The 27,841-nt window shown below is 48.5% G+C and overlaps 1 protein-coding gene across 50 annotated transcripts in view; it reads right to left on the bottom strand.

Annotated features, from left to right (window-relative positions):
* PIGG (phosphatidylinositol glycan anchor biosynthesis class G) overlaps nucleotides 1–27,841 on the bottom strand; it is a 40,597-nt gene that overhangs the window by 10,709 nt on the left and 2,047 nt on the right. For 9 of the 50 annotated variants that reach the window (XR_010156258.1, XR_010156261.1, XR_010156253.1 and 6 more), the window contains exons 3-10: nucleotides 23,107–23,316; nucleotides 21,441–21,629; nucleotides 20,086–20,227; nucleotides 12,887–13,099; nucleotides 7,676–7,847; nucleotides 6,962–7,243; nucleotides 4,987–5,441; nucleotides 1,686–1,877 (exon numbers count right to left, since the gene is read on the bottom strand). Coding sequence is in view for 23 of the 50 variants with exons in the window: in XM_063808490.1 (XP_063664560.1) it covers nucleotides 1,686–1,877; nucleotides 4,987–5,441; nucleotides 6,962–7,042 (728 nt within the window). In the remaining 27 variants the exon portion in view is untranslated. Of the gene's footprint in view, nucleotides 1–1,685; nucleotides 1,878–3,066; nucleotides 3,733–4,986; nucleotides 5,442–5,545; nucleotides 7,244–7,600; nucleotides 7,848–12,886; nucleotides 13,100–20,085; nucleotides 20,228–21,440; nucleotides 21,630–23,106; nucleotides 23,317–27,841 lie in introns of those variants that run through there. The other 41 variants (XR_010156251.1, XR_010156240.1, XR_010156241.1 and 38 more) reach the window with 18 other exon arrangements.

The raw sequence follows: 27,841 nt of genomic DNA, 5'->3' as shown, positions 1-27,841 counted from the left end.
AGGCAGTGCGTGTGGAAAGAAAAGGCACACTGGCTAGTTCTGGACACTAGCAAATTACATGCTGCAGGAAGCAGGCCAGGAAAGGGAAGAGGGCCAAGGTCTTGAGATGAGTGATGCTGAAATTCAGTGTATAGATCTGTGAGGAAATGAATTTATTCATACGCTGCACCTTAAACACATACCCGCAAATGTAACATCCATTTGGATGAGCCCAAAGTCTCAGATTCCAAAGTCAACAGCCTTTGAGACATCTCCACAGAACACCGCTGGTACCTGCCCGTCAGCATCCTCTCTGCCCCAGGCCCCGGCCCCGTATGACGGCCTGCTACACTCTCACTGCCTCAGCCAGGCCTCAGGTCACCCTAACTCCCACCCCTTACTCCCCACTCAGCCAGGAAGTACTTCCAGGGGTGCCCCTGGAGCCCCACGGCCACCCCTCAGGCTGGCCACAGCCCTCAGCAGTCACCTTGACTTGCTGTGATTAGAAAAGCAACACTTATTAACTCTAGACATCGCTAAGATACAAAAATAAGTAAAAAGCAAGACCACAATCTTATGATTTCAGGTCCTAAATATAATCACCAGTATTTTAAGTATGTAGTCTTTCATATAAGTATGAAAAAAAAAACAGGTACACAATTAGTAAGCTGGGGTCATACTACCATTTTACAGCCCACTGTTCCACAACATGCTTTTCTGTTCTGTGAAAATAGGCTGCCTAACAGCCAGAAGACCCCTCTGCAGAGCACCGACCTCACTGAGAGGGTCACTATCAGAGCACCGACCTCACTGGGACGGTCACTGTCAGAGCACCGACCTCACTGGGAGGATCACTGTATTGCTGCTGGATAATTACCCTGGTTGTTCCTTTTTGCAAGGACACTTTGTGAAGGACACTTCAGTGGACATGCCTCTGTCCCATCCCAGGCTCCTGCCTCTGCTTATATTCTTGAGATAAATGGAAACAGCTATTTAAATTTAAATAGAGGGTCACCCACATGTTACAAGCTGCCCTCCAGAACGGCCTCTGCTCATCCCACTCCTGTGTTCACCACCACAACACAATTAAAATCAGAAACACAGTTGCTTTGACACAAAGAAAATAAAATGGTCCTCCTGACTGAGCCCTCCCGCCAATCAATAGGAGCTCCTGGCCCCTTATGGGGGCTCGTTATAAATTATGAGGACGGTCTGATTTTCCAGCAAGCTTCATTTCCCAGCTGCTGGGAAACATCCACTCATCATCCTCATCACCAATTACACCCTGACCAGGAAAACAGAACCCTGGCCATCACGTGCTGCCACTAACTTAGAAACCGATTCACGCTCATCTGTCTGTCCCATCACACACCCTGAAGGTTTTATTTTAAATTTTAAAAATCTTACTTCCAAGTGATTTCTCTCCTAAAAGTAACACATAAAACATAAAAAGTGCTAACAACGCAGCTGGTTGAGGTTTTCTTAGTTACACTCCAGTAGCTGTTGACACAATCACAATTCACAAACACCAAACTCCAATGCTCTGAAGACTGGCTTGGTCTTCTCAGTTCATCAAACAGTAAAGTGGTTCCACACACCCCGTGTCTGCCAGTTCATCAGGGTAAAGTGGTTCCACGCGCCCCGTGTCCGCCAGTTCATCAAACAGTAAAGTGGCTCTATGCACCCCGTGTCCGCCACGCACTTACTTGGAAATGTCCTTGCTGTCCGGCCGCCACGGGAACCGGACACTCCCGATGGCCGCCCGGTAGCAGTAGACGCCCAGCAGCCCCAGCGCCAGGGCAGCCTTGGACACAGGGGAGCACCCCCTCTGCACCAGCACAAAAACTATGAGGAGGGAGAGGGCAGCCAGGACAGAGAGCTCCGCTTTGTGGTCAGAGCTGAAATGAGATGGAAAATGCCAGCATTACGTAAACAAACAGCGACAAGATCAATCTACACCAAGTGGCTTTCAAAGAACTGTATTAAAAAATAGCTGATTTTCCCAAAAACCAAAGATTACATGAAATTGTTGATTTTTATTTTCAAACAAAGGTTCTTAAAGTGTAACAAATAAAAGATGGTCAACCTCAGTGGGGTGTGGTGGCTCACACCAGCAATCCCAGCACTTTAGGATGCCAATGCGGAAGGATCGCTTGAGGCCAGGAACTTGAGACCAGTCTGGGCCACATGGTGAGAACTCATTTAAAAAAAAAAAAAAAAAGACAGTTAACTTGAACTCTCACTTCTCATTCACAAACGGGTCTCCCACCATCAGATGTGGATGCCCAGAGGCCAGGCGGTGACAAATAGAAACCGTCTTCTTGTTCCCTGGTACCCTCTCGGGGTCAGCCCTGCACCTACCAGCTCACCTCCCCTCTCCTGCCTTCTCCCATTAACTCAGTAACGCATGATACGTCCCTAGACTCACACGGCCTCACAGGGTCTGCTGCCACCAGCTCCTGGGTGAGGAGATGGTGCAGAGGTTGATGGCTTGTCAGAGGGCAGAGCCCGGAGTCCCGACCGCGATGCGGTTGGTGCAGCACCAGCCAGCCCTGGCCTGTGTGAGGGTGGGGAAGGCCGGGCTCCCTTCTGTTTCTTTCACTGCAGCTCCCGCTTCAAAGCCTCCCAGGATGACAGGGGGAGACTGGGCCTCACCCCGGGAAGGGGTACCTGGGTGTCTGTGTATTGTTGCTTTTTAAATGGCACGTGTTTTTACACAATCTTCAGGATTGTTATAATAATAAAATAGAACATTTATAACAATATAATTGTTACTGTCATAGAAATTATATGAATGTGGGCTGCCTCAAAATAACTGTAATATTTTCAGACTATGGTTGACCTCGCGTAAGCAAAACCGCGGATAATGCGGTTGGGGGTGGCTCTTGCATGTGGGGCGGAAAGCCAGCCAATTATTTCCTAATGCTTTAATTTTCCAGGAAAGTAAGAAACAAGGTGTCACAGTGTTATTCCGGGACACGGAGCTCCCTGACACACCAGGCTGCTCTACATGCCTGGGATCCCACCCCGATGCTGGCGTGCCCCGCACAACCTCCCAGCAGCCCGTCCCCCCTCCGCTTCCTCACCTCTGGAATGGGGACCAACCAAAGTCCCCTCTCCGGGGCTTCTCTGGAAAGGAAACGTATAGGCACACAGCAGGCAGATAGAAGGACCCATCTGCGATGACTTGGCTAACCGAGGTTTTCGTAATTTAGTTAATGCTTAGCCTCCCACAAGAATTACTTAATCAGAAGAATCTGTAATTTCGCAGCTTCTGATGTAAACTTACAAGTATCTTCCAAAAGAACTGTGCCACTAACGTGGCCCCAGGAATCCTCACGTGCTCACCAAGACTGAGTCTCGTCATTCAATTCTGCTTCTCTGCCTCAGCAGGTATGAAGTCACACCCTGTCATTTAACTGGAAGTGCCCTCATTACTAGGACTAGGCATTTCCCTTTTCCTTCTGCTGCCATTTCTTACAGGAGTTCTCTGCAGTGACGGGACCGCAACCCTTGCTGTTACTCTCGCCGCAGATGCTCTCATTATGCTGCTTCTTTTGCTTTAGTTTCCTAAGTCTTCACTGCCAGACAATTAAAATTTAAGTCTCGGCCAATCTTAGTTATTTTTCTGTCCTGGTTTCTTCTACTTATTTCGAGCCTTGCTTGAAATGATCTGCTATACTTTCTAGGTGGTTTTCCCGTCGCCAATGAAAGGCTCAGGAGGTGGCTGAATTCCCCCACACGGCTCTGTCCCTTCAGGATGAGGAGAGAGAAAAGGGAGGATGGGGAGGAGAGAGGAGCTTTGCTAAGGGCAAAGCTGGCCCACAGAGGCTGCGCCTGCCTTGCCTGGCTAACCCCGTCCTTCTTGCTGCCCTGGGGATCATCAGCAGCAGGATAGGGGTCTGGGGGAATGACATGGCTTAGATGTTTGTCCACTGCAAATCTCATATTGAACTTGGACCTTCAGGCTGGGCACAGTGGCTCACGCCTGTAATCCCAGCACTTTGGGAGGCCGAGGTGGGTGGATCACTTGAGGTCAGGAGTTCAAGGCCAGCCCAGCCAACATGGTGACACCCCATCTCCACTAAAAACACAAAAATTAGCCAGGCATGGTAGCGGGCGCCTGTAATCCCAGCTACTCAGGGGGCTGAGACAGGAGAATCTCTTGATTGCAGTAAGCCAAGATCGTGCCACTGCACTCCAGCATGGGTGACAGAGTGAAACTCCGTTTCAGAAAAAAAAAAAGACACTGAACCTCTAGTGTTGGAAGTGAGCCTTGTGGGAGATGTCTGGGTCATGGGGGCAGATTCCTCACGAATGGCTTGGTGCCATCTTCGCAGTAATGAGCGCATTCTCGCTGTGGCTGTTCACAAGAGAGCTGATGTTTAAAAGTGCTGGACACCCCCCTCATCCCTCTCTTTCTCCTGCTCTCGCCACGTGAAGTGCTGGCTCCTGCTTTGCCCTCGCCATGACTGCCAGTTTCCTGAGGCCTCTCCAGGAGCAGATGCCGACGCCATGCCTCCTGTGCAGCCCACAGAGCTGAGAGCCAAGATGAACCTCTTTCCTTACATGTGACCCGGCCTCAGGTGTTTCTTTATAGCAACACGAATGGCCTGACACAGGCAGACACTGAGTGATGGGCGGGGGGCACACAGCCCAGGCATGGACAAGGCGTCCAGAACAAGCCACTAGCAAGCTTGACCCCCACATAGCATCTTTACTATATAATGATCACTGAAACACAAGTTTTTAATCATGAACAGTTACAGTGGTTCAGCACTAATAAATGAAACCTGTTAGGCTAGCCCCCAAATAAATTCACTTCTCAACACTGATTCTAGTATCCAGTAAAACACTAGTTTTAGTGTATTTTCCCAATTCTTCAGATCTCAAATACTATCCCATTCTTAATATGAAAAATGGTCTCAATTTAGAAAAAGAAGAGCTTGGCAGGTGACCAATCGGCCGTAGAAAGTCTGGCCTGTGGCCACGGGCCCACGCTCTCACCTGGTGAGCCAATGGCCGAGGTCAGGCCGGTGAGCCCACTGCACACCTGTCTGGTTTAGGGAGCGCAGCAGCCGGCAGCAGGCCAGTATTAGCCACGGACTGGCCAGCACCATCCACTTCTCGCGGCCTCTGAGCACTTCGGAGGTAGAGGGGCTTCCGTGGCCTTTGTCTCGCTCCAGGACATCACAGCCAGGCCCGTCCTGCCACGCTGCTGTGGCCCCGTCATGCCCTTGTTCCACACAGAGGCCACACGGAGGCTCACCGTCATCTCCCAGAAAGTAGTTTCTGTAGGTTTCTTGGCTCAGAGCTAGACACAGGGTGTTCACGAGGAAGTACCAGGTCTGGTGCTCCTCCTCCACGAAGCTGCTGGCGCCCAGGCTCAAGACGTGGCCCGCCGTCCCCAACAGAATAAGAAGGTCTAGCTCTGACCACCTTGAGCTGGGATGCACGGGGTTCTGTGAAAAGGAAAGTGCACTTTGTAAGAGATGGTCTGATAACGACACACATCTTGCTGCATGTCAAGTCCTTGCTCACAGCAGAGAATGCCCTGGACACACACCGTTGTTCCTCACACCCAGCACCTGGGCCCCTACTCTGGAACAGCAGCCCCCTTCTGCTCCAACGGCAGGAACCTTCCTCTTGGGACGCAGCCTGCAGGAGTGGAGACGCCCTCAGCCCAGGCAGGGGAGCCGGACACTGCACGGCCAGCCAGCTGTTCTCACACTGGACTCCAAGTCCCAAGCTGAGTGACAAAGACTGAAAATGGTCAGAACCCTCTGGGCAGTGGTGCAGCCCAGAGAGCTTGCCCAGAGGCTCCTGGACCTGGCCCTCCACGCTCCCGCTTCCAGGCTCTGGAAGAGCTTAGGTCTTCAGATGCATGTCGCCAGTGCCTGCTTCTTGAAACCAAAGAACCTCAATAATACATCCCACCAAACCAGACCTCGAATTTCTCCAGGAATATTCTAGAAATCCAGAACGTTTCCACTAAAATGGTTAATTCTGTTGAAATGACAAAGTTGGCATCACAGTACTGTCTCTTAAATATACTAACTTAAAGCAGTCAAAAGTAAAGATGACGACTCAATTATTGCCATTTATTCTTTTGGTAACTACATACTGCATGCAGCTAGGTACTAATTCAATAGCAGGAGAGAGAGCATGAGCCCAGATGGGCCCGAGCTGCAAGCGTGGCACAGATCATCCTGGCTCCGAGGAAGCCTGTGCCCTGATGACAAAGCTGTGAGTGTCTCGGTCAGACACTCAGCACAGGGCCTCTGATGGCTCAAGCCAAGAGGGGATGAGGGCTGCGCAGGGTTGGGGTGGGGGCCCAACAGTCCTGCTGCCACTGCAGTGGGTCCCTTGATCCTGGGCTCTGTGGATCTGAGTGTGACCATCCGCCTCTTCCTCACTGCCTCACCACCACTCCTCAGCTAACGAATGAAGGTGTCCGAGGCCAAGGACTAAGAATTCCAACAGAAAACGTCCGCCTTGGAAAGAAATCTGGACCTGATGAGGCAGGATGCATTCTGGGGGTGGCAGGATGAGTGGTGCGACCAAGTCTCCTTTTGACCCTCCTGAGTGTCCAGGCCGATTGTCTCTTCTTCCCTCAGCTGCAGCTCCCACACCTCTGCTGGGAGGCTGTCTGATTCACACACCCCCTCAGCGGGGGGGCTCGTTCCTCTGTGACCGCCAGCTCTTTACAATCACCTTGGTAACAGTCGCAGGAACCTAGCTTTCCAAGAACTGAGGCATCTGACCTGACAGCACAGATGTGAACACCTGTGTCGGGACACCCAGAGGCCTGGGATAAGGCTGCTCCACGTCCTTCCCTGAGGCCCCCTGTCCAGGGCACTGCCAGCACTTGGCACACACCAGGTGTTCAACCAGAGTCTGGTAAACGAAAGGCAGCCTGAAATAACAAGAACAACCTGAGCAGAAGGACCACGTCACACTCCCAGGAACCAGCTGTACGTACCTTCCTTGGGGTGTTTCCACCCACGAGCACGTTGGTCAGAACAGACACAGTCACACACAGCAGCGCCGAGGCCAGCACCATCACCCCACCTGCCGCCAGCCACGAGAGGCCACAGAAGTAGCACGAACTTTCAGCTGAGGTGCACACAATGACGTGAACGGCCGAAAGAACCAGGATCACCAAATAAAAGAGCAGAGAAAACCCAGGAGATGACAGTGGGACTTCCAGCTCAGCCTTTCTGCGCAGTGCCTGTGGGACGCTGAGCAGGAGCAGGGTGAGAACCTGGAACAGAGAAACAGCAGCATCCACAGACTGCTGGGCTTGGAGAAACCCACTTAAAAGTAAGCCCAGCTCCCGCTCTCGTGTCAGCTGTCCACACAGTAAAAACAGAAAAGCAAGCTCAGGAAAAGATGATTCCTAATTAACTGCCCCAAAATGCATGGCGTGATTTTTTTTTATCACCTGCAGCAATACTGAGTGAGGCCAATTGACACTGACAATACTCTGGGTCTTGTCACAAATCAGGACACACCACGAAAGAGTTAAACAAGAAAATTAATATTTTCCCATTTTTAATAACACCTATATATATATTTAAAACTATAAATATTTGGCTGAGTTATCAAATCAATGCAACACCTGAGCCATGACTGTGTGAGCATCTGTACCTCCAAAACCACGACAGTCCCCACCATCATCGAATAGATGTCATACTGGGCCACTTGTGCACTCAGGGACAAGCTCAGCGTCTTCAGAGCATCCAGGTACTGCCTGAGAACCTTGGAGCCCAGGTTGAATAGGACTTCTGAATGCTTTTCCTCCAAGTACAGTCTGATCCAGTTCCCATGCAATCTTTCTGACATTTTAAACTGCTCAAACCCAGGATCTATTAAGAAGACAGAAAGGTTACAGGCGCACACACACACCATGAACATACATTTATATACATAATCTCAAAGTATTCGGTTATGCATGGCACACGGCAAAGCCTTCACTTTTCAGAACTGACGCTTAATGAAGATCAATCATTCCTTTGGGTGGGGGGTCTGCAACGCCTTCTGTAAAGCTGGGAAAGCTGCCAATGTGCATCCATCTGCCCTCCGGCGATGCAGGCCTTGGTCCTTGGCATACACCCCGCGGATGGCAGTGACTGACCCCTGTGCTGCCTGGCCTCTTTCTCTGCCTCCCTCATCGCTCTTACTTCCTTCTCCCTGTTCTGTCTCTTTCCACTCTCTCCTTCTTGTCAACGTGCAATATAAAAACAATCCTGAAATGCATTATGTCAACAGTCAGGTTTTAGAGTCTTTCTAACCCTTACAGCACTGTATGGGGACTGGGCAGGCAGCGGCCTGACCCTTCTCTGCCACACCCACTTCCCCAGTGCAGACTGGCCCTTCCCGACCTCTAACGTCCCCTGTTCTGCAGCCTGGGTTACTTCCTTACAACCTCTTTGGAAAGAGAGAGGAGCTTCCAGCCCTCTCTGCTCACAAGGGTGAGCTCTGCTGGGCGCATGGATGCCCTGCCTCTGGATGGAGCCCTGCCCCTCTGCTATGGCACCCTCTTTTAGACCACAGTGCCATGCTGCTCATGGCACAGCTGATGTCCTTTCTTTCCCGAGCTGGCTGATGCGTAAGCCTCTGCCGGGACCACACTCACTTGTGATTAGACTGGTCTGCAAAGCAACAACTTCCTTCCCGAGACCCCCTCGGTATTTGACGTGAGCTTCCTACTCCAGAAGAGCCATGCCAAGAAGGGTCTCAGCTGTGCCTCTTGGCAGGCTCGCCCCACCCTGTGGCTCTGCATGCCCCAGGCCTGCTATCACAGCAGTGAAAGAGCTGCTACAGGCGCTCAAGCCACTGAGGTCCAGGGTGCTGTGGCACAAGTCCCTGAGCATGAACTCATATGCCTGCAGGCTCACCCCACTGCTGCCGGCACCAGGTCCCTGAGCGTGAACCCACACGCCAGCAGGCCCACCCCACTGCTGCAGGCACCAAGTCCCTAAGCGTGAACCCACACGCCTGCAGGCCCACCCCACTGCTGCCGGCACCAGGTCCCTGAGCGTGAACCCACACGCCTGCAGGCCCACCCCACTGCTGCAGGCACCAAGTCCCTAAGCGTGAACCCACACGCCTGCAGGCCCACCCCACTGCTGCCGGCACCAGGTCCCTGAGCGTGAACCCACACGCCTGCAGGCCCACCCCACTGCTGCAGGCACCAGGTCCCTGAGCGTGAACCCACACGCCTGCAAGCGCACCCCACTGCTGCAGGCACCAAGTCCCTAAGCGTGAACCCACACGCCTGCAGGCCCACCCCACTGCTGCCGGCACCAGGTCCCTGAGCGTGAACCCACATGCCTGCAAGCGCACCCCACTGCTGCAGGCACCAAGTCCCTAAGCGTGAACCCACATGCCTGCAGGCCCACCCCACTGCTGCCGGCACCAGGTGCTCTGCACTAAGTGCCAGTAGCCAGCAACACTAGGCGGCTCGCTCGTTTCACCTCCCTAATGACCCTATGAGGCAGGGATGAGCATCAGAACTGTTATCCAGAGGAGGCAACTGAGACACAGAGGGTGAGTCACGCACCTGGGCCACAGTGCCAGTGGGTAAAAGCTGCAAATGAAACTCAGGCAGTCTGGTTCCAGGGCTGGCATCCTTCATTGCTACACCCACCACCCTGGATGGGGGGACGCCTGTGTCCACACCCCACCGCCTATCAGAGAGTCACAGAGCTATGGGGGTGCACCTGTGCATGCATCGAAACAAATATCCATGGAGCGTGGATGACGTGCCAGGCGCTGTGCCAGGGGAGACACAGCATGGCGAGCAAGCAGGTGCAATCCTTGCCTGCTGGGGCTTGGATCCAGTAGGGCTCACAGACACACACACATGCACGCACACACACGAGCGTAATTACAAACTGTGACTGCATTACAGCTGTAATTACAAGTTTCCCAGGAAGGAAAAGTAGAGGGTATCAATGAGGGATTTTTGGTAATGGGGAGGAACTGATTTTGGATTGGGAGTGGGCGCTGGACCAGGAAGGTCTGATGTTTACGCTGAAATGTAAATGGTGCCCAGGAATTCGCCAGGCAAAAAACTGCAAGAAGAGCATCAAGCTGATGGGAACAGCATGTGCAAAAGTCCAGAGGCGAGAAAAAGCCGGTCCCACTACACTGAGAGAGCCGGGTGGGCACAAAGCCTCCAACAGACTGGACGCCACCGAGGGACTGCACGGGCCTGGCTGTGGGTTCTAAAACATATTTCAGTGTCAGAACACATACCCCATTTTGTTTTAGGAAAAATGATCCCCGACGGTGTAGACAATGGGCCGCCAGGGGGGGTCCCAGACGCTGTGACTGTGTTTTCAGTCAAGGGAGCCTCCTGCATTCCTTTAACAGGCTGGTTTCCTCTCATATCCACTGTGGTTCCCATCTTCCCCCAGCCACTACTTCTGGAACAGGCAAATAACCCTTCCATTGTTGTTTTGATTTTGTTGGTATCTTTTTTGTTTTGTTTTTTGAGACGGAGTCTTGCTCTGTCACCCAGGCTGGAGTGCAGTGTCGCCATCTCGGCTCACTGCAAGCTCCGCTTCCCGGGTTCACACCATTCTCCTGCCTCAGCCTCCCGAGTAGCTGGGCCTACAGGCGCCTGCCACCATGCCCGACTAATTTTTTGTATTTTTAGTAGAGATGGGGTTTCACTGTGTTAGCCAGGACGGTCTTGATCTCCTGACCTTGTGATCCCCCCGCCTCAGCCTCCCAAAGTGCTGGGATGACAGGCGTGAGCCACCACACCTGGCCAATTTTGTTGGTGTTTTTATCACTCTTAGCATAGAAAAAAGGACACAGTAACAAAACAAGCAATATGCAAAAGCTACCAAACTCATACTATTTTTTAAAAAACGAAAAGCACAAGTCACTGTTGTCCCTGGTCTTGACTAAAATGGCTCCATGGCCAAAGTCCTCCACCTCACAAGGTGAGAGCTGGTGCTCGGTGGGGCCTCCAGACACTCATCACATCCGGTTCCCAAGCACTCCTTGGCTGGCCAGGTTTGTCTTCCACACGTGACTCTAGGAGGCCGGTTTACATCTCAGCGCAAGCTTGTGGACGTTCACTCTATTTGGTAGTAATAGTATCCCTCTACTTCAAGTAGGGAAATCTGCCAACACCACATTAACTGCTGCCCCCAAATAGGAGTCGACTTCCTCCGGGCTCTCAAAGGAGTCCCAGTATCAAACATGATTCTTGATGAACGCGGCTGCGTCAGAGTCGATTGTCTGAAGACATCCCAGGGAGACAAACGTTCCTCTCCTGGACCCTTCCTGTAGCTGTCTCCTGGCACCTCCCTTGGCCCCACACCTGCCTCAGGCAACTCCACCTCCTACTCCCATTAGAGTCGCAGTGTCTGCTGCCTAGGGCTCTCGCCTGCCCAGTACCAGCCAGGCCTTCCCCCACTCTCCATCTGACGAAGCCACTCATCACCCTCCATGGCCAGATCCAAAGCTCAGTTCTCAATTCCTGATTTTATTCAATACCAACCTTTGACGCAGCTGCCCACTCCCTGCTTCCTGAAATTACTTCTTTACATGGCTTCCTGGACACCAACACCCCCACTCACAAGCACCTGCCTTGCAGAACTGTTCCTCCTAAGTCGTGCCCTCCTGAGGAAATTATTACTCTCTTCCTTCGCTTTCAGCTGAAAGCCCCGGAGTCGTACCTAACGCCTCTGGTCTGCTCGTACCCAATATCGCAGCATATGAGCAAATCCTGTCTTCATGACCTTCAAAATCTTTCCAGAATGCAACCACTTCACCACCACCCCTGCCTGGGCCCTGGCCACCCTCACCTCTCACAGAAGTAAAGCCACTGCCTCCTGACTGGTCTCCTCCTACAGCACAAAGCAGAATCCTCCACGAGGGTGCCTGAGACAGCCTTCGAAAATGCAAGTGGAAGACTCTGGCTCTCACCAAACCCTGCAGCAGCTCCCCATTTAACTCAGAATACAAGTGAAAGCCCTTCCAGCGCCCAGTGGCCCTCACCCCTTAATGCCATCTCCTCTGCCCTGCCCTTGCCACTCTGGCCCCTTCTCTGACCATCCCCTGAATGTGCGCCCCATGGAGGACCCTGTCTGCTGCCCCCACAGCCTGTAATGTGCCCTCCCAGATGGCCAGCGGCCAGCCTGCCCCAGCGGCTCCCCCACCCGCTTCACTTCCCACCCCACGCCTGTTTATTCCTTCTTTTTTTTTTTTTTTTTTTGAGGCAGAGTCTCGCTCTGTTGCCAGGCTGGAGTGCAGTGGCGCGATCTCAGTTCACTGCAACCTCCACCTCCAGGGTTCAAGCGATTCTCCTGCCTCAGCCTCCTGAGTAGCTGGGATTACAGGTGCCCGCCACCATGCCTGGCTAATTTTTGTATTTTTAGTAGAGACGGGGTTTCACTGTGTTAGTCAGGCTGGTCTTGAATTCCTGACTTCATGATCCGCCTGCCTCGGCCTCCCAAAGTGCTGGGATGACAGGCGTGAGCCACCGCGCCCAGCCCTGTTTATTCTTTTCCTAAGGTACTCGTCACCATCGGCCATCGATCACTTCCTTTTCTCTCCTCCCTCTGGAAGGTTCCATGAAGGCAGAGCCTCGTACCTGCTCTGTCTCCAGTGCCTGTTAACAGCCTCTCATTCATAACAAGATCCTGGTAAATAGTTGTTGAATGAATAAATTTATGAAAGAACTTTAGATAACTGCATCTGAGGGTGCTGCCAATGGTGATAGTTCAAAGTTCTAAGAAAACAGAAACACAATCTGTATCATCAAAGAGTAGTGATGAAAAAATACTCCTGTGACAAACTGCATACCACAGAAACACATCGGAGAAACCCGAGCTCAGTGGAAACACACAGCTCTGACAGAGCTCGAAACGGTGAGTTGACTGACCTTTTTCATATGACGGCACATTCTCTTGCAACAGTTTACTAAGCTGCACTGTATTCAAATGTAAAAATCTCAACTGCTCTCTCATTGGTCTTCCTTCCACAACTGGGAATAGGAGGCTCCCGACGCTGTCTTTTGGAATCGGTAAGCCAAGTGCTATCGCCAGTGTCGCAGCCACATCCGTCTGTTGGACGTGCTTTGGATGTCGGATATCACCTAGAAAAAAGAAAACATTTTAAGTAACAGACTTCTAGAAAGTGTAAGATGGTAGTCATTCTTGAATTAGACCTTCTACAACTAACATGAGCCAAATGATCCGTCTCTTCACACCATTCAACACAGAATCGTACAGGAATCACCTCCTGTGCTTGCTGTGTTGATAGTTACCGAACCCATTCTATGCCAGGGACGGTGTCATTCCTTCAGTAGCCTGCAACAGGCTGCGAGAGGCTCATGTGAGGAATTCCATACAGTGAGGGCTACGGAGCATGGGCTGAACACAGAGGAAGCAGGTGGTCCCGCAGACACGGAGGGACTGTCACTTTGGCAAGGTCAACAGCCAACCGGGGAATGAAGTGAGGCTGGGATCGCTGACAGCCCGGCCCCTCTGGATTTGGAGCATCCCATGCTCTGCCCTCTACGAGCACACATGCCGTTGCTCATGGAGAAAATAAACCCTTCACGGCTCCTGGGCAGCTGTGGGTGCTTCTATAGGGGAGCGCAGAATGAGGCAGGTTCAGCTGGGCCAGGTGCTCTAATCAACTTGGACAAGCTGGACATCTGCCTGCTGGCTAAAGCTGAAGCCTGAACAGTGAGTGGCTATCCTACCATCTCCTTGCAAGAATGGCTGTGATGTCAGCACCATGGGCCTAGGCCACTGCTCTGCCACCATCCACTATGATTTCGGAGGAGAAACTCAACTTGGTCGGAGTGTTTTCATCTGTAAAGACAGCAAACAGCTCCACACCCTGGAATTCAATGTACACCGGCAGGGCGCCAAGAGGCCACAGGGACGGCTACTCAGGATAGGTGGTGCGTGAGGTGTCTTTAGATACTCAGGTGTGAGTCTGGGGAGGTTTTACTTTGATTGTGGTAAGTTTTTTGTAGCGAGTTTTTAATTTGGTCAAATTTATTAATCAGGTCTTGGCCAACTCTCTAATGACGGCTTCTAGGTCATGCTTAGAAAGAACCTTCCACTCCAGTGTGGCCGTTTTCTTCCAGTACTTCTTTCTTCTAGTATTTTCTTACATTAAGTGCTTTGAGCTGACACAAAAAATAAAACACAAAGACAAAAACAAACCCACCTTAAATTGCTTTTGACCCTCATACTGGTAGTGGCAGCACTGGCATTGTTATTCTGAGACTGTTGCGTGTCTATTGCGGGATAAAGCCAATGAGTCATTATGTGATATGCTAATTCTATCATATCTGGAGTTGCTGACAACCAAGATTCTAAACTTAGGAAGAAGAAAGTACAGATGTAAGACCTAAGAAGTCATTTTACAGTTTTGAAGGTGAATCGATACAAACACAAGATCATTTTATCTTAAAACAATTTCTTCTTTCTGTCTAGAAACAATGACCAACCACTCAGAGCTAGCACTGGTAGCTCTGAGACAGTGATCTTGAAATACCACCTTCCACTAAAAAGAAGCAGGGCATCCTGGAGAAATCGCTGACTGTAGGTCTCAAGAAGGAAATGTGCACGAGTAAACTGTAGTAAAGCAAAGAGTTTTGGGGCTGGGGACCTACAGATTTACAGAGACTTAAGAGATACATAAACAAATCACAGTGTATGGTCTTATTTGTAGCCTGATTCAAACAAGCTGAAACACCTAAAGAGAGAGAAATAGATATTAGAGATATGAACACTACTCAGTGATATTAAGGAATTAACACTATTTTTTAAATGTGATAAGGGTATCAAGATTATGGGGGTAAAGAGCACGTACCTTTTAGAGGTCTGCTTCCAAATAATAAAGGAGAAGGGAAATGAGTGTGGGCACGGATGAAAGAAGATTGGCTGTAATTGGCCAGTAACTGGTGAAGCTGGACTTGGGGGTTTATTATACGACTGTGACTACCGTTCTACATCCAGAATTTTCCGTACTGTAGTCTTTTAAAGACGTTAACATGCTTTGACCTGGATTGATATTGTTGTAAAGAATAAGGCAGAGAGTCTGCATTACCTTTTTCCAAAAGGTCAGCCAGGGGTACCAGCATCATTTATTGAGCACCATGTCTTCTCTGCACTAATCTGAGATGCCATCTTTGTCACCAAGTCCCCAGATACACTGAGGTCTATTTCTGGCCTCTTGATTTTGCATCTTTGATTGGTTTGTGACCAGTTCTTGCCTGCACAAACTATTTTAATAACTGTAATTCTGAAATACAAACACAGGGTAGGCCTGTGGATTGCGCCCCACTGACGATGAGGGGCCATGAAAGAAGTTCCAGCACTTCAGAAAACCATTCCCACAGCCCAGCAGCATCCTTTCACCGCCGGTCTCTACCTCCACTGGCTCGCCTGCTGAGTCTTCAACATTCAATCCACAAATGATAAAACATCCACTAGGTGCCAGGCACCAGGGGAACAGAACAACAAACAGGGTCAAACATTCTAGTAGCAAGAGGCCGAAAATAAAGCAGACCTGCTCTGCCCTCTGTGGAAGTCCAGGTACAGGCATGCTCTCCTTCCCACACCCCTTGACTCTGGAGTGGCCAGACCTGTACTGCCCACACAGGGAGGTCAGCACTCTAGGGGTGGGCGGTGGTGGGCTGAAGGTCTCTGAAGTCACTCACTACACAATCCAAAACCGCTTATTTTCAAAATAATAAGCATTTTAACATTTATTTTTATTAACATAACAAAACAAAAATTTCCGTGCATTTTTAAGATAAAAATCCTTCAGAACTATAGGGAATAGTGTTAAGAGTAGCTCCATGAACTTGCTTATCAATAAAACAAGCATAAATGGTAAACATTTTAAAAACCACCACTACCACCATTCACAGTCTCTGGAAATTGTCTAGGGATACAGAACAAACAAAGAAATCTTTATTCAAGAAAATCCACTAGGCCTTGGTAAGAAGCCTAAGAGTCTGCAGCCCTTGAACCATGGCCTGCTCCCTCCCTCCCCCTCCTAGCCCAGTGGGGCAGAAACTCTCCTGTGGTGGGTGCAGCCCAGAACACAGAGCTCCCTTTCCCCCAGCTCCGGAAGGAGGGTTGGTTATACGATCTCCCTCTCATCCCCCCAGCTCCTGATAGAGGATTATGCGATCTCCTTCCCATCTCCCCTTGCTCTTCTTTTCCTCATCAAATAGAGAATATCAATAAAGAGATAAAAATTATTATTATTATTACTATTTTTAGATGGAGTCTCACTCTGTCGCCAGGCTGGAGTGCAGTGGTGCGATCTCGGCTCACTGCAACCTCTGCCTCCCGGGTTCAAGTGATTCTCCTGCCTCAGCGTCCTGAGTAGCTGGGATTACAGGCACCCATCACCACATCTGGCTAATTTTTGTACTTTTAGTAGAGACGGGGTTTCACCATGTTGGTCAGGCTGGTCTCGAACTTCTGCCCTTGTGATCCGCCCGCCTTGGCCTCCCAAAGTGCTGGGATTACAAATGAGCCACCGTGCCCGGCCAGAAATTATTTTTTAAAAAGCATCAAATGAAACTCTGGTGTTAAAAAAATATGATAACGGTTGGGAGGCCGAGGTGGGCAGATCACAAGGTCAGGAGTTTGAGATCGGCCTGGCCAATAATGTGAAACCCTGTCTCTACTAAAAATACAAAAATTAACCGGTGGTGGTGGGTGCCTGTAATCCCAGCTACTCGGGAGGCTGAGGCAGGAGAATAGCTTGAACCCGGGAGGCGGAGGTGGCAGTGAGCCGAGATCGTGCCACTGCACTCCAGCCTGGGTGACAGAGCAAGACTCCATCTCAAAAAAAAAAAAAAAAAGTATGATAACTGAAACAGAAAATTCACTAAAGGGGTTTAACAATAGACTTGAACTGGCAGAAGAAAGAACCAGCAATTTAAAGATAGATCAATAGAGATTATGCAATTTAAACAACTGAAAATTTTCCAAATTTGATGAAACACATCAACCTACACATGCAAGAAGCTCAATGAACTCCAAGTTGAGTAAACATAAAATACAGATACATTATAGCAAAAATGGTAAAAGACAAAGAAATGGGAAACCCAATTAGATTAAGAATTGACTTTTCATCAGAAACCATGGAGGCCAGAAGGCGGTGAGACAGCACATTCAAAGTGCTGAAAGAAAAAACAGCCAAACCAGTCTTACAGTCAGCAAAACTCCTTCCAAAAGGAAGACAAAATAGACATCCTGGATATTTTCTAAAACAAAAAATTCTTTGCTAGCAAATCTGGCTTACAAGAAATACTAAAAGAAATTCTTCAGGCTGAAAGCCAGTGACTCCAGATCAAATTTCAGGTACATAAAAAAGCAAAGAGCGTCAGTAAAGGTAATCATATAATTATGAAAGACACTATAAAAGCATTTTCTTCTTTCCTCTCCTGATTTAAAAGCAATTATATAAAACCATATCTATATAACTATGTCATCAGTTTATAACATACAGAAAAGCAACATATGTGACAATAACAGCACAGAGGTGGCGGGTGGGGGCACAGCTATACTGGGTAAGAAAATGACAACATAGGAAATATACATCCACACAAAAAGCTACACACAGATGATCACAGCGTCATTATTCATCACAGCCAGAAAGTGGAAACAACCCAAATGTCCATCAGCTCAAGAATGGTCAATGAATGTGTTAAATCCATGCAATGGAAGACTATTTAATAACAAAAGAAATGAAGTCTTCTTTTTTTTTTTTTTTAAGATGGGGAGTTTCACTCCTGTTGCCCAGGCTGGAGTGCAATGGCACGATCTCGGCTCACTGCAACCTCCGCCTCCTGGGCTCAAGTGATTCTCCTGCCTCAGCCTCCCAAGTAGCTGGGGTTACAGGCATGCGCCACCACACCCAGCCAATTTTGTATTTTTAGTAGAGACGGGGTTTCTCCATGTTGGTCAGGCTGGTCTCGAACTCCCGATCTCAGGTGATCCACCCACCTCAGTCTCCCAAAGTGCTGGGATTACAGGTGAGAGCCACAGTGCCTGGCCTAGAAATGAAGTCTTGATACATGCTATAACTATGAACCTGGAAAAACACTATCCTACATGAAAGAAGCCAGGCACACGAGACCATATGGTTTCATTTACACAAAACATGCAGAAGAGGCAAATCTACAGACAATGATGCTGATTACCTAGGGTTGGGGGAGGGAGAGAAGACTGGGCTGGGGAAGAGGAAGGTGGCTGCAGAAGAGTATGGGGTTTCTTTCTGAGGTGAGGAAAATGATGTAAAATTGACTGTGATGATGGTGGCCCAATGCTGTGAGTACACCAGAGTACAGTCCTGGCTCACGAAACAGGTATGATGAGAATAAAGAAAACAAAACAGAACCAACTCTCAGGACTGAAGCTGGTGATGAGTCCGGCACTTGCAGGCAGCCTGCACGCATGCAGCTGCCCCCACCATTCCTAGCTCTGCTCAGGTCAGACATTCAAGATGAAGAAGTGTTGGGAACAAGCCTCCCAGAATCTGGCCATAAACTGGCCCTAAAACTGGCCATAAACAAAATCTCTGCAGCACTGTGACATGTTCATGATGGCCATGACACCCACGCTGGAAGGTTGTGGGTTTACGGGAATGAGGGTAAGGAACACCTGGCCCGCCCAGGGTGGAAAACCGCTTAAAGGCATTCTTAAGCCACAAACAATAGCATGAGAGAACCGTGCCTTAAGGACATGCTCCTGCTGCGGTTAACTAGCCCCATCTATTCCTTTAATTCAGCCCATCCCTTCGTTTCCCATAAGGGTTACTTTTAGTTAATTTAGTATCTGTAGAAACAATGCTAATGACTGGTTTGCTGTTAATAAATACGTGGGTAAATCTCTCTTCAGGGCTGTCAGCTCTGAAGGCTGTGAGACCCCTGATTTCCCACTTCACACCTCTGTATTTCTGTGTGTGTGTCTTTAATTCCTCTAGCGCCGCTGGGTCAAAGCCTCCCGGACCGAGCTGGTCTCGGCAAAGAAGCTTCATAAAAAGATATAAGAGGTCAGGTGGAGATCACGGTGGGCAAAACAGACGTGGTCCTGTCCTCATCTGGCTTAAAGTGTAATGTGGAGGCAGATGTCACATGAATCCCATAAATAAACAAAATCCATCAATAAGTCTGCAATGATAAATTATGCCAAGAATGATGAACGGAGACACTTAGAGAGATCAATCTGACCGGTGTGGGGCCTATCCACGGCATTTACAGCCAGAGAGGCAGATGAGACCGTATCTCCAGGGCTAATGCAGAATGAAACAAGAAGGCAGTCCAGTAAAAAAGACCAGGGAAAGGAAACTAGGCTGGCAAAGGAGAGAAAAGGAGGAAAACCAGAAAGATGTGAGGTTCCAGAAGCTACGGGACCAGCAGCACTAAGGGTGCTGAAGGGTCAGTGAGAGCAGAGCCCGAAAGCGCCTGCTGTGCCTGACGGCAGAAATAACCGCTGAGCTCACCAAGAGTGAGTCAGTGAGTGTGGCAGCAGAAGCCAGGCGCAAGTGGAAGGCAGCCGCCGACAGGACAGCAAGGCCGGCGGCCGCGAGGGCAGAGTGCGTAGGCTGGCGGCTGAGTCAGGGCACAGGTCAGAGTGGGGTGTGTGTGTGTTTGGGGCGTGTCTGAATACTGACAGACGGGGCCTCTGTCTGTCCTGCTCTGGCTGGGTCCCATGAGTCTTGTTGACACTGCTATTCAACAGATGGTTTACAATAATGCAAACTTTTAAAAAAGCCGAGGTATTCACGTTTCCTTCAGTTCACACATGCTGTCCAGATGTCTCTGAGCTACTGGCAATTTTTCTCAACAGTTCCAGATATCCAGGCAGCAACATTCATACAACAAAATTCTGACAAAGAATAACCGTATTTTAAGGATTCGGGAAGGAACGTAACTTCAGATCCCGAAAGCCTTTTGCCCAATTACTTTTCATGCTCACATTGCTCGGGGACTTCAACCTTATGGAGCTTCTAAAAAATAGGTTTTCAAAATTAAAGCCAGACTATAGAAAACAAATGTAATACAATTTCCAACTGTTAACATTCCTAAATTCTCACCGGGTTTCCTTTCAAACGCAGAACTGATTAAAATCAGAGGTGTATTCACCTCCTCGGTGGAGGAGGCCCCGTGACTTCCTGTTTCAGACATGCCATGGTCACCACAAAGAACCAGCAAATTGGGTAAAGGCGTCTCTCTCTCCTTTAAGGCAAAGGAAAAACATTTCAACTGCGTTCAGACTGAAGAGAGCACATCATCTTAAGAACACAATTTTCGGTTTTAGCTTTACTTTATAGAGTTGTAGCTCTTTCTCAACGAATTAGATTTTTTTTTTTCCTATGAGCTCATAGCCAGATCGCAGGGTCACAGTCAAATAATGCCATAAATGAAGTTCACAGAATTGTACACAGCTCACGGAGCACAGCAGGCTGCATTTCTGCCCTCTGATGGCAGACGGTTTGTATCTGGTTTCTGTCTTTGCCACTGCCCAGCTGTGAGACTCTGGACGCATTCTACTCTGTGCCTTGGTCGCCTCATCTGTCAAATGGAATCTTTCACAGGACTCTGGTGAGAACACAACACACAGCACAAGGCAAGAGCTCTGAGCCATGTGGGGGCACCCACCAGGCTTCTCTGCCCCTGGGGTTGCAGCCACACAGCCTTTGCTGCTCCGGGACAAGCCAGGCAGGCTGTGCCTGACCCTCACTGCTGCTCCTCCTGGAACACTCGTGCACAGACCACATGGTCTGCCCCTCCCTCCCTTCAAGTCTCTGCTCACCCTGCACACGTCTTCAGGGAAGGCTTCTCTCAACACGCTGTTGAAAGCCCCTCCTCCTGCCCTCTGAGTTTCTGCAGCACCCATCACCTCCTCACATACTTATTTACTCATCTTTCTCATCTCTCCTGGCTAGAACGTGAGCTTCACGAGGGATTATCGACTGTTTCACTGATGCACCCAAATGCATGGACAAAAAGTGACATAGAACAGAAACAGAGACACAGAACAGAGACAGTGGCACAGAACAGAGAGAGTGACACAGAACAGAGAGTGACACAGAACAGAGAGTGACACAGAGAGTGACACAGAACAGAAAGTGACACAGAACAGAGTGGCACAGAACAGAGAGAGTGATACAGAACAGAGAGAGTGGCACAAAAGGTCTTCAGGAGGTATTAGTTGAATGAATGCATACACGGGTAGGAGTGAGAGCTGCTGTTCTGCAGGGCTGCTGGAAGACGGAGTCAGTGCAGTGGACACTGAGACAGTGCTGCCCATGTGGCATGCGGCCCCTGGCTAGCAGACTGATGGTGGACATTCACACAGGCACCCTGAATAACTCAGGCGGTTGCATTTATTCTAGGGAACATCCACGTGAAACCACATCAGCAGACAGTGCGCGACGGCGAGCCTCACCTTCGACTGCAGTGAGGTGTGGATCTTCATCAGCACGCTGTCCATCTCGCTCAGCTTCTGCCCAATCAGGGGGCTGTTGGGCCCTGAAATGTGGCCAATGTGGTCCAGCCCCAGGTAGTGGAGGATTAATATGTCCCAATCTCCTCTTTTTAATACTTTATCCAAATGCCTCGTGACATTATTATCCACCTTTGAAGGGGAAACACACGTATAAACAGCTCACCTAATTTCCCTGGATCTTCACTCCCCGGGGAAAACGCAACAGTCATCTTAAAATCTAGGGGCTTATTCAGGTTACAGGATTTGGGGGAGTTGAAACACAACAAAATCTATGTCATTAAAAATAAATAAATAGGCTGGACACAGCAGCTCATGCCTATCATCTCAACACTTGAGGAGGCTGAAGCGGGAAGACTGCTTGAGGCCAAGAGTTCAGGACCCACCTGGGCAACATAGCAAGACCCCACGTCTATAATAAATAAATGAACATTAGCATTGGATTAAACTTTTGCTAATATTGTTTTTATGTTTCTGGGCTATGGATCGAATATATTCTACAGATAATTTAAATGAGCAAGGGTTCTTCTGACAAAAATATTTTTCTGTGGGATCACCGCTGGGCTTAATGGGCATAACTGAAGGTGAGCAAATGGGCAAGTTAAATAGATCCCAAGTTGTCATGAGGTAACTAAGGGCAAAGGGCAGTTAATTAAAGACAGGACAGTACCCAGCATTAAAGTAACCAGCAGGACGGTGAAGCTGAGGGCATCTACATGTGTCCTACAAGAAGGCTGTTCTGAAAAAGACACAGCACTCAATGATCACATTGATTTCTGAAATAAACACATCACGGAGGAGAGATGAGCAGTTGATCAGCCCCCAATAGAGCTGTCAGCCTGGTGAGCCCTGACCCCTCAGCTAGCTCATCTCCCTCCCACTAAAAAAATCTCCTATGAAGAGAAGTGTTTCTCAGTGATGCCATATATAGTCAGGAAAACTCAGTCATTACTGAAAAGTAAGTGTTGAAAAGCGCCCCACTTTGGAACAGGATAGGGCTACAGATGCTCCATAAGGCCCAGCCATCTAGGAGGTGAAGCTGGCTAAACCCCAGGCCAGGCAGGTGTGCTGGTGTGCTCCTGCCTCAGCCCCAGGTCTGCTTTCTAACATGCAGGTCTAATTTTTGTTGGAAAAGCTCCAGGAAAACCCCCTCAGGACCAGGCCCCACCCAGTCGGCCACCTGCCCTCAGGGCACGATGAGGCTCCGCTTGCAGCAGAACCAACAGGCTGCGGAGTCCTACAGCTCTGCCATGTGCAGAGGCTACCAGCCTGTTCTGCCCACCTGGGGAGTCCCCACTCACCCATCATATCTCGGCTCAGACGGTCCCTTGGCTGTGTCACCCTTCCTGATCCTCTCTGCCCCTCAATGGCACTCAGCTGTTCTAAGCTTTGGGTTCCATAAAACTCTGCTCACACCTGCTTCAGGTTTGTATTTCTGGGTTGTTAACTGATTATGTGAGTGAATAATTTTTATACCTGTCCATAGTACTCCCTATAAATTAATAAAACCAAATATAAAATGGTATCATCTCTCACTAAGTAATGGGATGCCAGGCTCTATCTAGTATGATATTCTAGTATGATATATTTTCTTATTTTAAAAACTGACCTCTGTGTAATCTGACACAAAAAATGAGGTTGTTCCATCATATTCCACAAAATGCTTTGGGAATAATTTAACCCAGGTTTCATCTCCATAAAAGACTATTCTTTTTCCAGCTGCTTTTGCTTGTCTTATCACACTGTCTTCCAGCAGTGCAGGAGAATTGAGATTCCTGATGACGTCGACAAAGCCAGGAAGGCTCCCCGTCATCAATGCCTGCAGTCAGAAAATGCAAGAATTAGGCCACTGAATCCAAAACCGGAGCATGAAAAGGGCACCGAAGATTTTTTTTTTTTTTTTGAGACAGGGTCCCTCTCTGTTGCTCAGGATGGAGTGCAGTCATGCAATCAGGGATCACTGCAGCTTTGAACTCCTGGGCCCAAGCGATCCTCCCACCTTGGCCTCCCAAGTAGCTGGAACTACAGGTGTGTGGCACCACACCCAGCTTTTTTTTTTTTTTTTTTTTTTTTCGTAGATACAGGGTCCCACTATGTTGCCCAGGCTGGTCTGAAGATTTTTTATGGATAAAATAGGTGAGCATAAAGCTAGGGCATCCCTAGTACTGGTGGCTGGGTCAATGTTAGGACAGTAATTAGGGTAAAGAAGGGAAAGAGGCACATAGATTCTGGTGAAAAACTGTAAACTCAATAGTAACAAAGATAACCATATTAAAGGACATTCATGGCTCCTAATAATCTTTCCAGCTGACAAGAGGTTAAAGGAGGCGGCTAGGGATAGCGAGACAACGGCAACAGCCAGAGAAGCAGCTATGGGTTTGCGATGTAGCTGAAGCAAACGGCAAAGTGAGGTATACATTAGAAACATTAACCTGTGTATTCAAAGCCTCTGCCAGGTCCCAATTAAGATTCAAATCTCCACGTGACAAGCAAAGTCCATATGACTCCTAACAATCCAGCAATTCCAATGTCTACCTTTGAGTGGAAAACCAGGATGAAAGCAGTCCTAAAGCGTGAACTTTCAGCAATTTGCAAAGTGAACTGGGGGCCAGGGAGGCCACTGGGATAGTCTCTTCTGCTCCCACCCTCAATGTTGCCCCATATTTTCTGGGAGGGGTGGGAGGTGACTTGCCCTTATACCCTTCTGATAATAGAATTGAGTCAAGAATTTCCCTGAGTTTAGCATAGAACCTAAGAGGCCATGGTAATGGGTAACAGATCTCTGTGATTTAGAGTTATACAGCCACCCCAGCCAGCACTGGCATCCTGGAACCTGTGCAATGAAAATAAACGGGAACCTGGATAACATCAGCAGGTGAAATAATTTTGCCAAGACATCTTTAACGGTAAATAAATGCAAGTATGAATTCTCCAGACTTCTGGAATGCCACAGGGAGGAGCTCGGCAAAATCTCTCTCCCAGGAGCAATAATAAAACTGGACGAAACTGTCAAAAGCAACCATTTTAGTACTTTGGAAATTCACCAAAATTATAGAACAGATTGAGAAGTGCTTATTTAAGAAAAAACACGGAATCTCAGTAAGAACAGCAAGTGCCCATGGTGTTTCTACACAGGGCGGCTCCCACTTCCCTCCTTTCCAGCTCCACGCTGCAGCAGCCACTGAGAAGCCCCACACCCAGGGAGGTTATGAAAACACATCAGGGGTGCTGAAGCACAACCTCTGACCAATCAGTGGCTGACCACTAAGCTATGCGGAGCCAGGGCCAGCACTCAGGAAGACAGGCTTAAAGATAAAAACAAGAACTTAAAAACCAAAAGAACCAAAAGACCTAAGTCAAAACATCAGTTGCCGCACGCTCCCGGGGAGACAGACTGCAGAAGTCATTTAGGAAGTCACTATACAAACAACCAAAATAACCCTAACAGCCACCAACATTCCTAGGGTGGGGCCAGAATTGAGCTGAGGTGGGGTTTGCCTGGATACACACATTTGTTAAATGCTGTACATGCAAAAATGTAATTGTATAAAAATTATATTTCAATAGTTATTTTTTAAAATGTGAACCTCATCCCAAAATTGTACTCCTTAAAAGGCAGCCAATTACTCTTGGTGAGTATCCTTTTGGACTCTTTTCTGTGTGTGTGTGTGTGTGTGTGTGTGTGTGTGTGTGTGTGTGTATAAAATCACAAATATATGAAGGTACACATTTTTTACCAAAATGGTAGCAAACTATACAAATTACTCTCCAACTTCTTCAATTAATAACACATCATGAACGTCTTTACCTAGGGAAAACACAAGCATTTTATCTTTTTTCCAAACAGCTACAGAGCATTCCAGTGTGTAGCTGTACAATAACGTATTTAACCAAGACCATTTTACTGGGCATTTATTTTAAACAGCTTCCTATGGAAGTGCCACTTGAACTGAGACCTGAAGGTTGAAAAGTTGTGGAGGTGAGGTGGGACTTTCCAGAGTAAAACACCTGCAAACTGCAAAGGCTCCAGGCAGAAAAGCCAGCAGCACCCGGGAGGAAATGAGCTGCATGTGACCTGTGTGGCTGAAGGGCAAGGGAACACGGAAGGGGGCCTATATGAGGATGAAGAGGTAAACGGGAGTGAGGCCACGCAGAGCCTTGAGGCACGGGTGATGGGGTTCAGTGTTCAAACTGGGCAGAGCGTAAACTACTGAAGGGTTTTAAAGAGTAGTGTAGCAGGGTCTGATTTGTGTCCAGAAGTGATTTGGGCCAAGAAAAGGTGCTAGGGCATTTGTAACAGTTCAGACTGGAGCCCACAGCAGCCTGGACGACGGTGGTGGCAGTGGAGATACCAGCTCAGTCAACCTGTATTCACATCCACAGTATTTCAAGAGCACCTGTTCACCTCGTTTCTTGTGCGGGTTAGAGATCATCAATCTTTAAATTTTTACGATATGATAAACAAAAACTGGCGTATGGGTTGTTTTGTTTGCCCTGCTCTGATTACTAGTCAAGAATCTCTGCATATGCTTATTGGCCATTCCGCTTTCTTCCTTGGTGGATTCCGTTATATACTCGGCCCAGTTTCCATAGGACTGTCCCTCCTTGATCCGAACCTCTTTATACATCATGGACTTAACATCTTGTATGCCATGTCCACTGTCAATAATTTCTTCAGTTTATCATGTTAGTTGACTTTGTTTACAACATTTGACAATATAAAAGTTTTCTGTTTTCATCCCTTCTTTGTGGCTTCTACAAGGCACCTCCCTCATCCTCACACTAGCTTGGGTTCCCACCGTTATTTTTAAAGAGGGTAGGGACTACTTGGCATCCCCTCATCCCAGAAAGCGTGCAGACAGCGAGTGGGCTGCATTCACAGTCCTAAGAAATATAAGGGAAAGCTCAGGTCTGTCAATCAATGCCAGCTATTATTATGACCAGAAAGTTCTTTAAGAAAGAAAAGGCATTCAAAAATGAGTTACATGACTTTAAAACAAAGCTGCTGCAGGGTCTTAGCAAGTGAAAGCACACTGGACATGTCAGGGTTGGCGTCTGGTTACAAATGTATCAACACCAGGAGATGCTCTGAGCCCTTTCTCAGACTGGAGGCAGGGCAGGGGACACTTTCCTCAACCAACACTGCCCAACCCCAACCTACCAAACTCCAGAGCTGTACAATCCTAACTCCAGTATGAGCTTTCTGTTTTAGCTCCTCCCTGATGGGGAAATAAGGAGCAAGAATCCTCAAAGGACTGAAAATGAAACAAAACACTAGCTCTGGGGTGAGGCTCCCCAGCAAAGGTGAAATAAAACCAATAAGCTGGAGACAGAGGCCCCAAGAACCACAGTGCCAACGGACTGGTCTGAATAGAACCTAGAACCTGCACAATCACTTATACATTTTCTCAAATCTGCCTGTTAAATCTTAAAAGAAAAGGAGAAAAGGGTTCCTTCCACACTTCTGATAGAGCAGATAAAGAAATCGGTGTTCCTGAAGATCAGGGGCCTGGATGTCTTTCTTCCAGATTCCCACAGCTAGTTTCAGCAGGACGGCAGAAACTCTGAGTGCTGTGTTCAAAGGTGCCTGACCCTCTCCCCTTCATTCTCTCTCACCTCCCTCTCCATTCCTTCCAGAGCAGTTGTCACTGTCTGAAACGATCTTCATTGATTCATATTTTACCGATTTTCTATCCCTCCAGTTAGAAAGTAAGCTCCATGAGGACAATGCTGTCTTGTTCTTCACTGCCTCCCTCCTGTCTGGAACAGTGTGGCACACAGTAGATGCTCAATAAATATTGCTGAAGGAAGTCACATCACATTGAAATGCGGCAGAGAGAGTAAGAAATTCAAGGAAAAAGTCAGTGAGTGATATGGCACTGTGCTTCCTTCAGTCTCAGACTGCTTTCATCCAGTGAACATCTGCCAAGCATCTGCAAATGGGGCTGCCCCCAAGCCTTAAATCAATAAGTAGCTCCTTCTCACCAAATAATGTTTCACATGATCAACGACACAGCTAAGGCTCCGTCAGAGACTTTATGCCACGCTCACATGCGATACACTCACACACTTCAACCCCTCTGCTCCTTTCTGTCCCCACCTTTATTCATCCTTCCAGTCTCAGTTTAAATGCAATTTCCTCAGCCAGGCTTTCTCACCCACTAATCATCACATCCTGTTCTTTCTCATCATGCATTAACCACACTTTACAACTGCATGTTTTCATATGCTCCTTTGTTGAGTGGCTGTATATCTAAAGAATAAAAGCTACATGAAGGCAGAGATACTATTTTTTCCCCAGTTGCATACCCATTAAAGTATCACCACATAGTAGTTGCTCAAAA

Source organism: Pan troglodytes, chromosome 3 (genome assembly GCF_028858775.2).
Source record: "Pan troglodytes isolate AG18354 chromosome 3, NHGRI_mPanTro3-v2.0_pri, whole genome shotgun sequence".
In the NCBI taxonomy this organism is placed as follows: domain Eukaryota; kingdom Metazoa; phylum Chordata; class Mammalia; order Primates; family Hominidae; genus Pan; species Pan troglodytes.
Note: the sequence above shows the minus strand (reverse complement) of the source record. Positions and strands in the feature narration are given on the sequence as shown.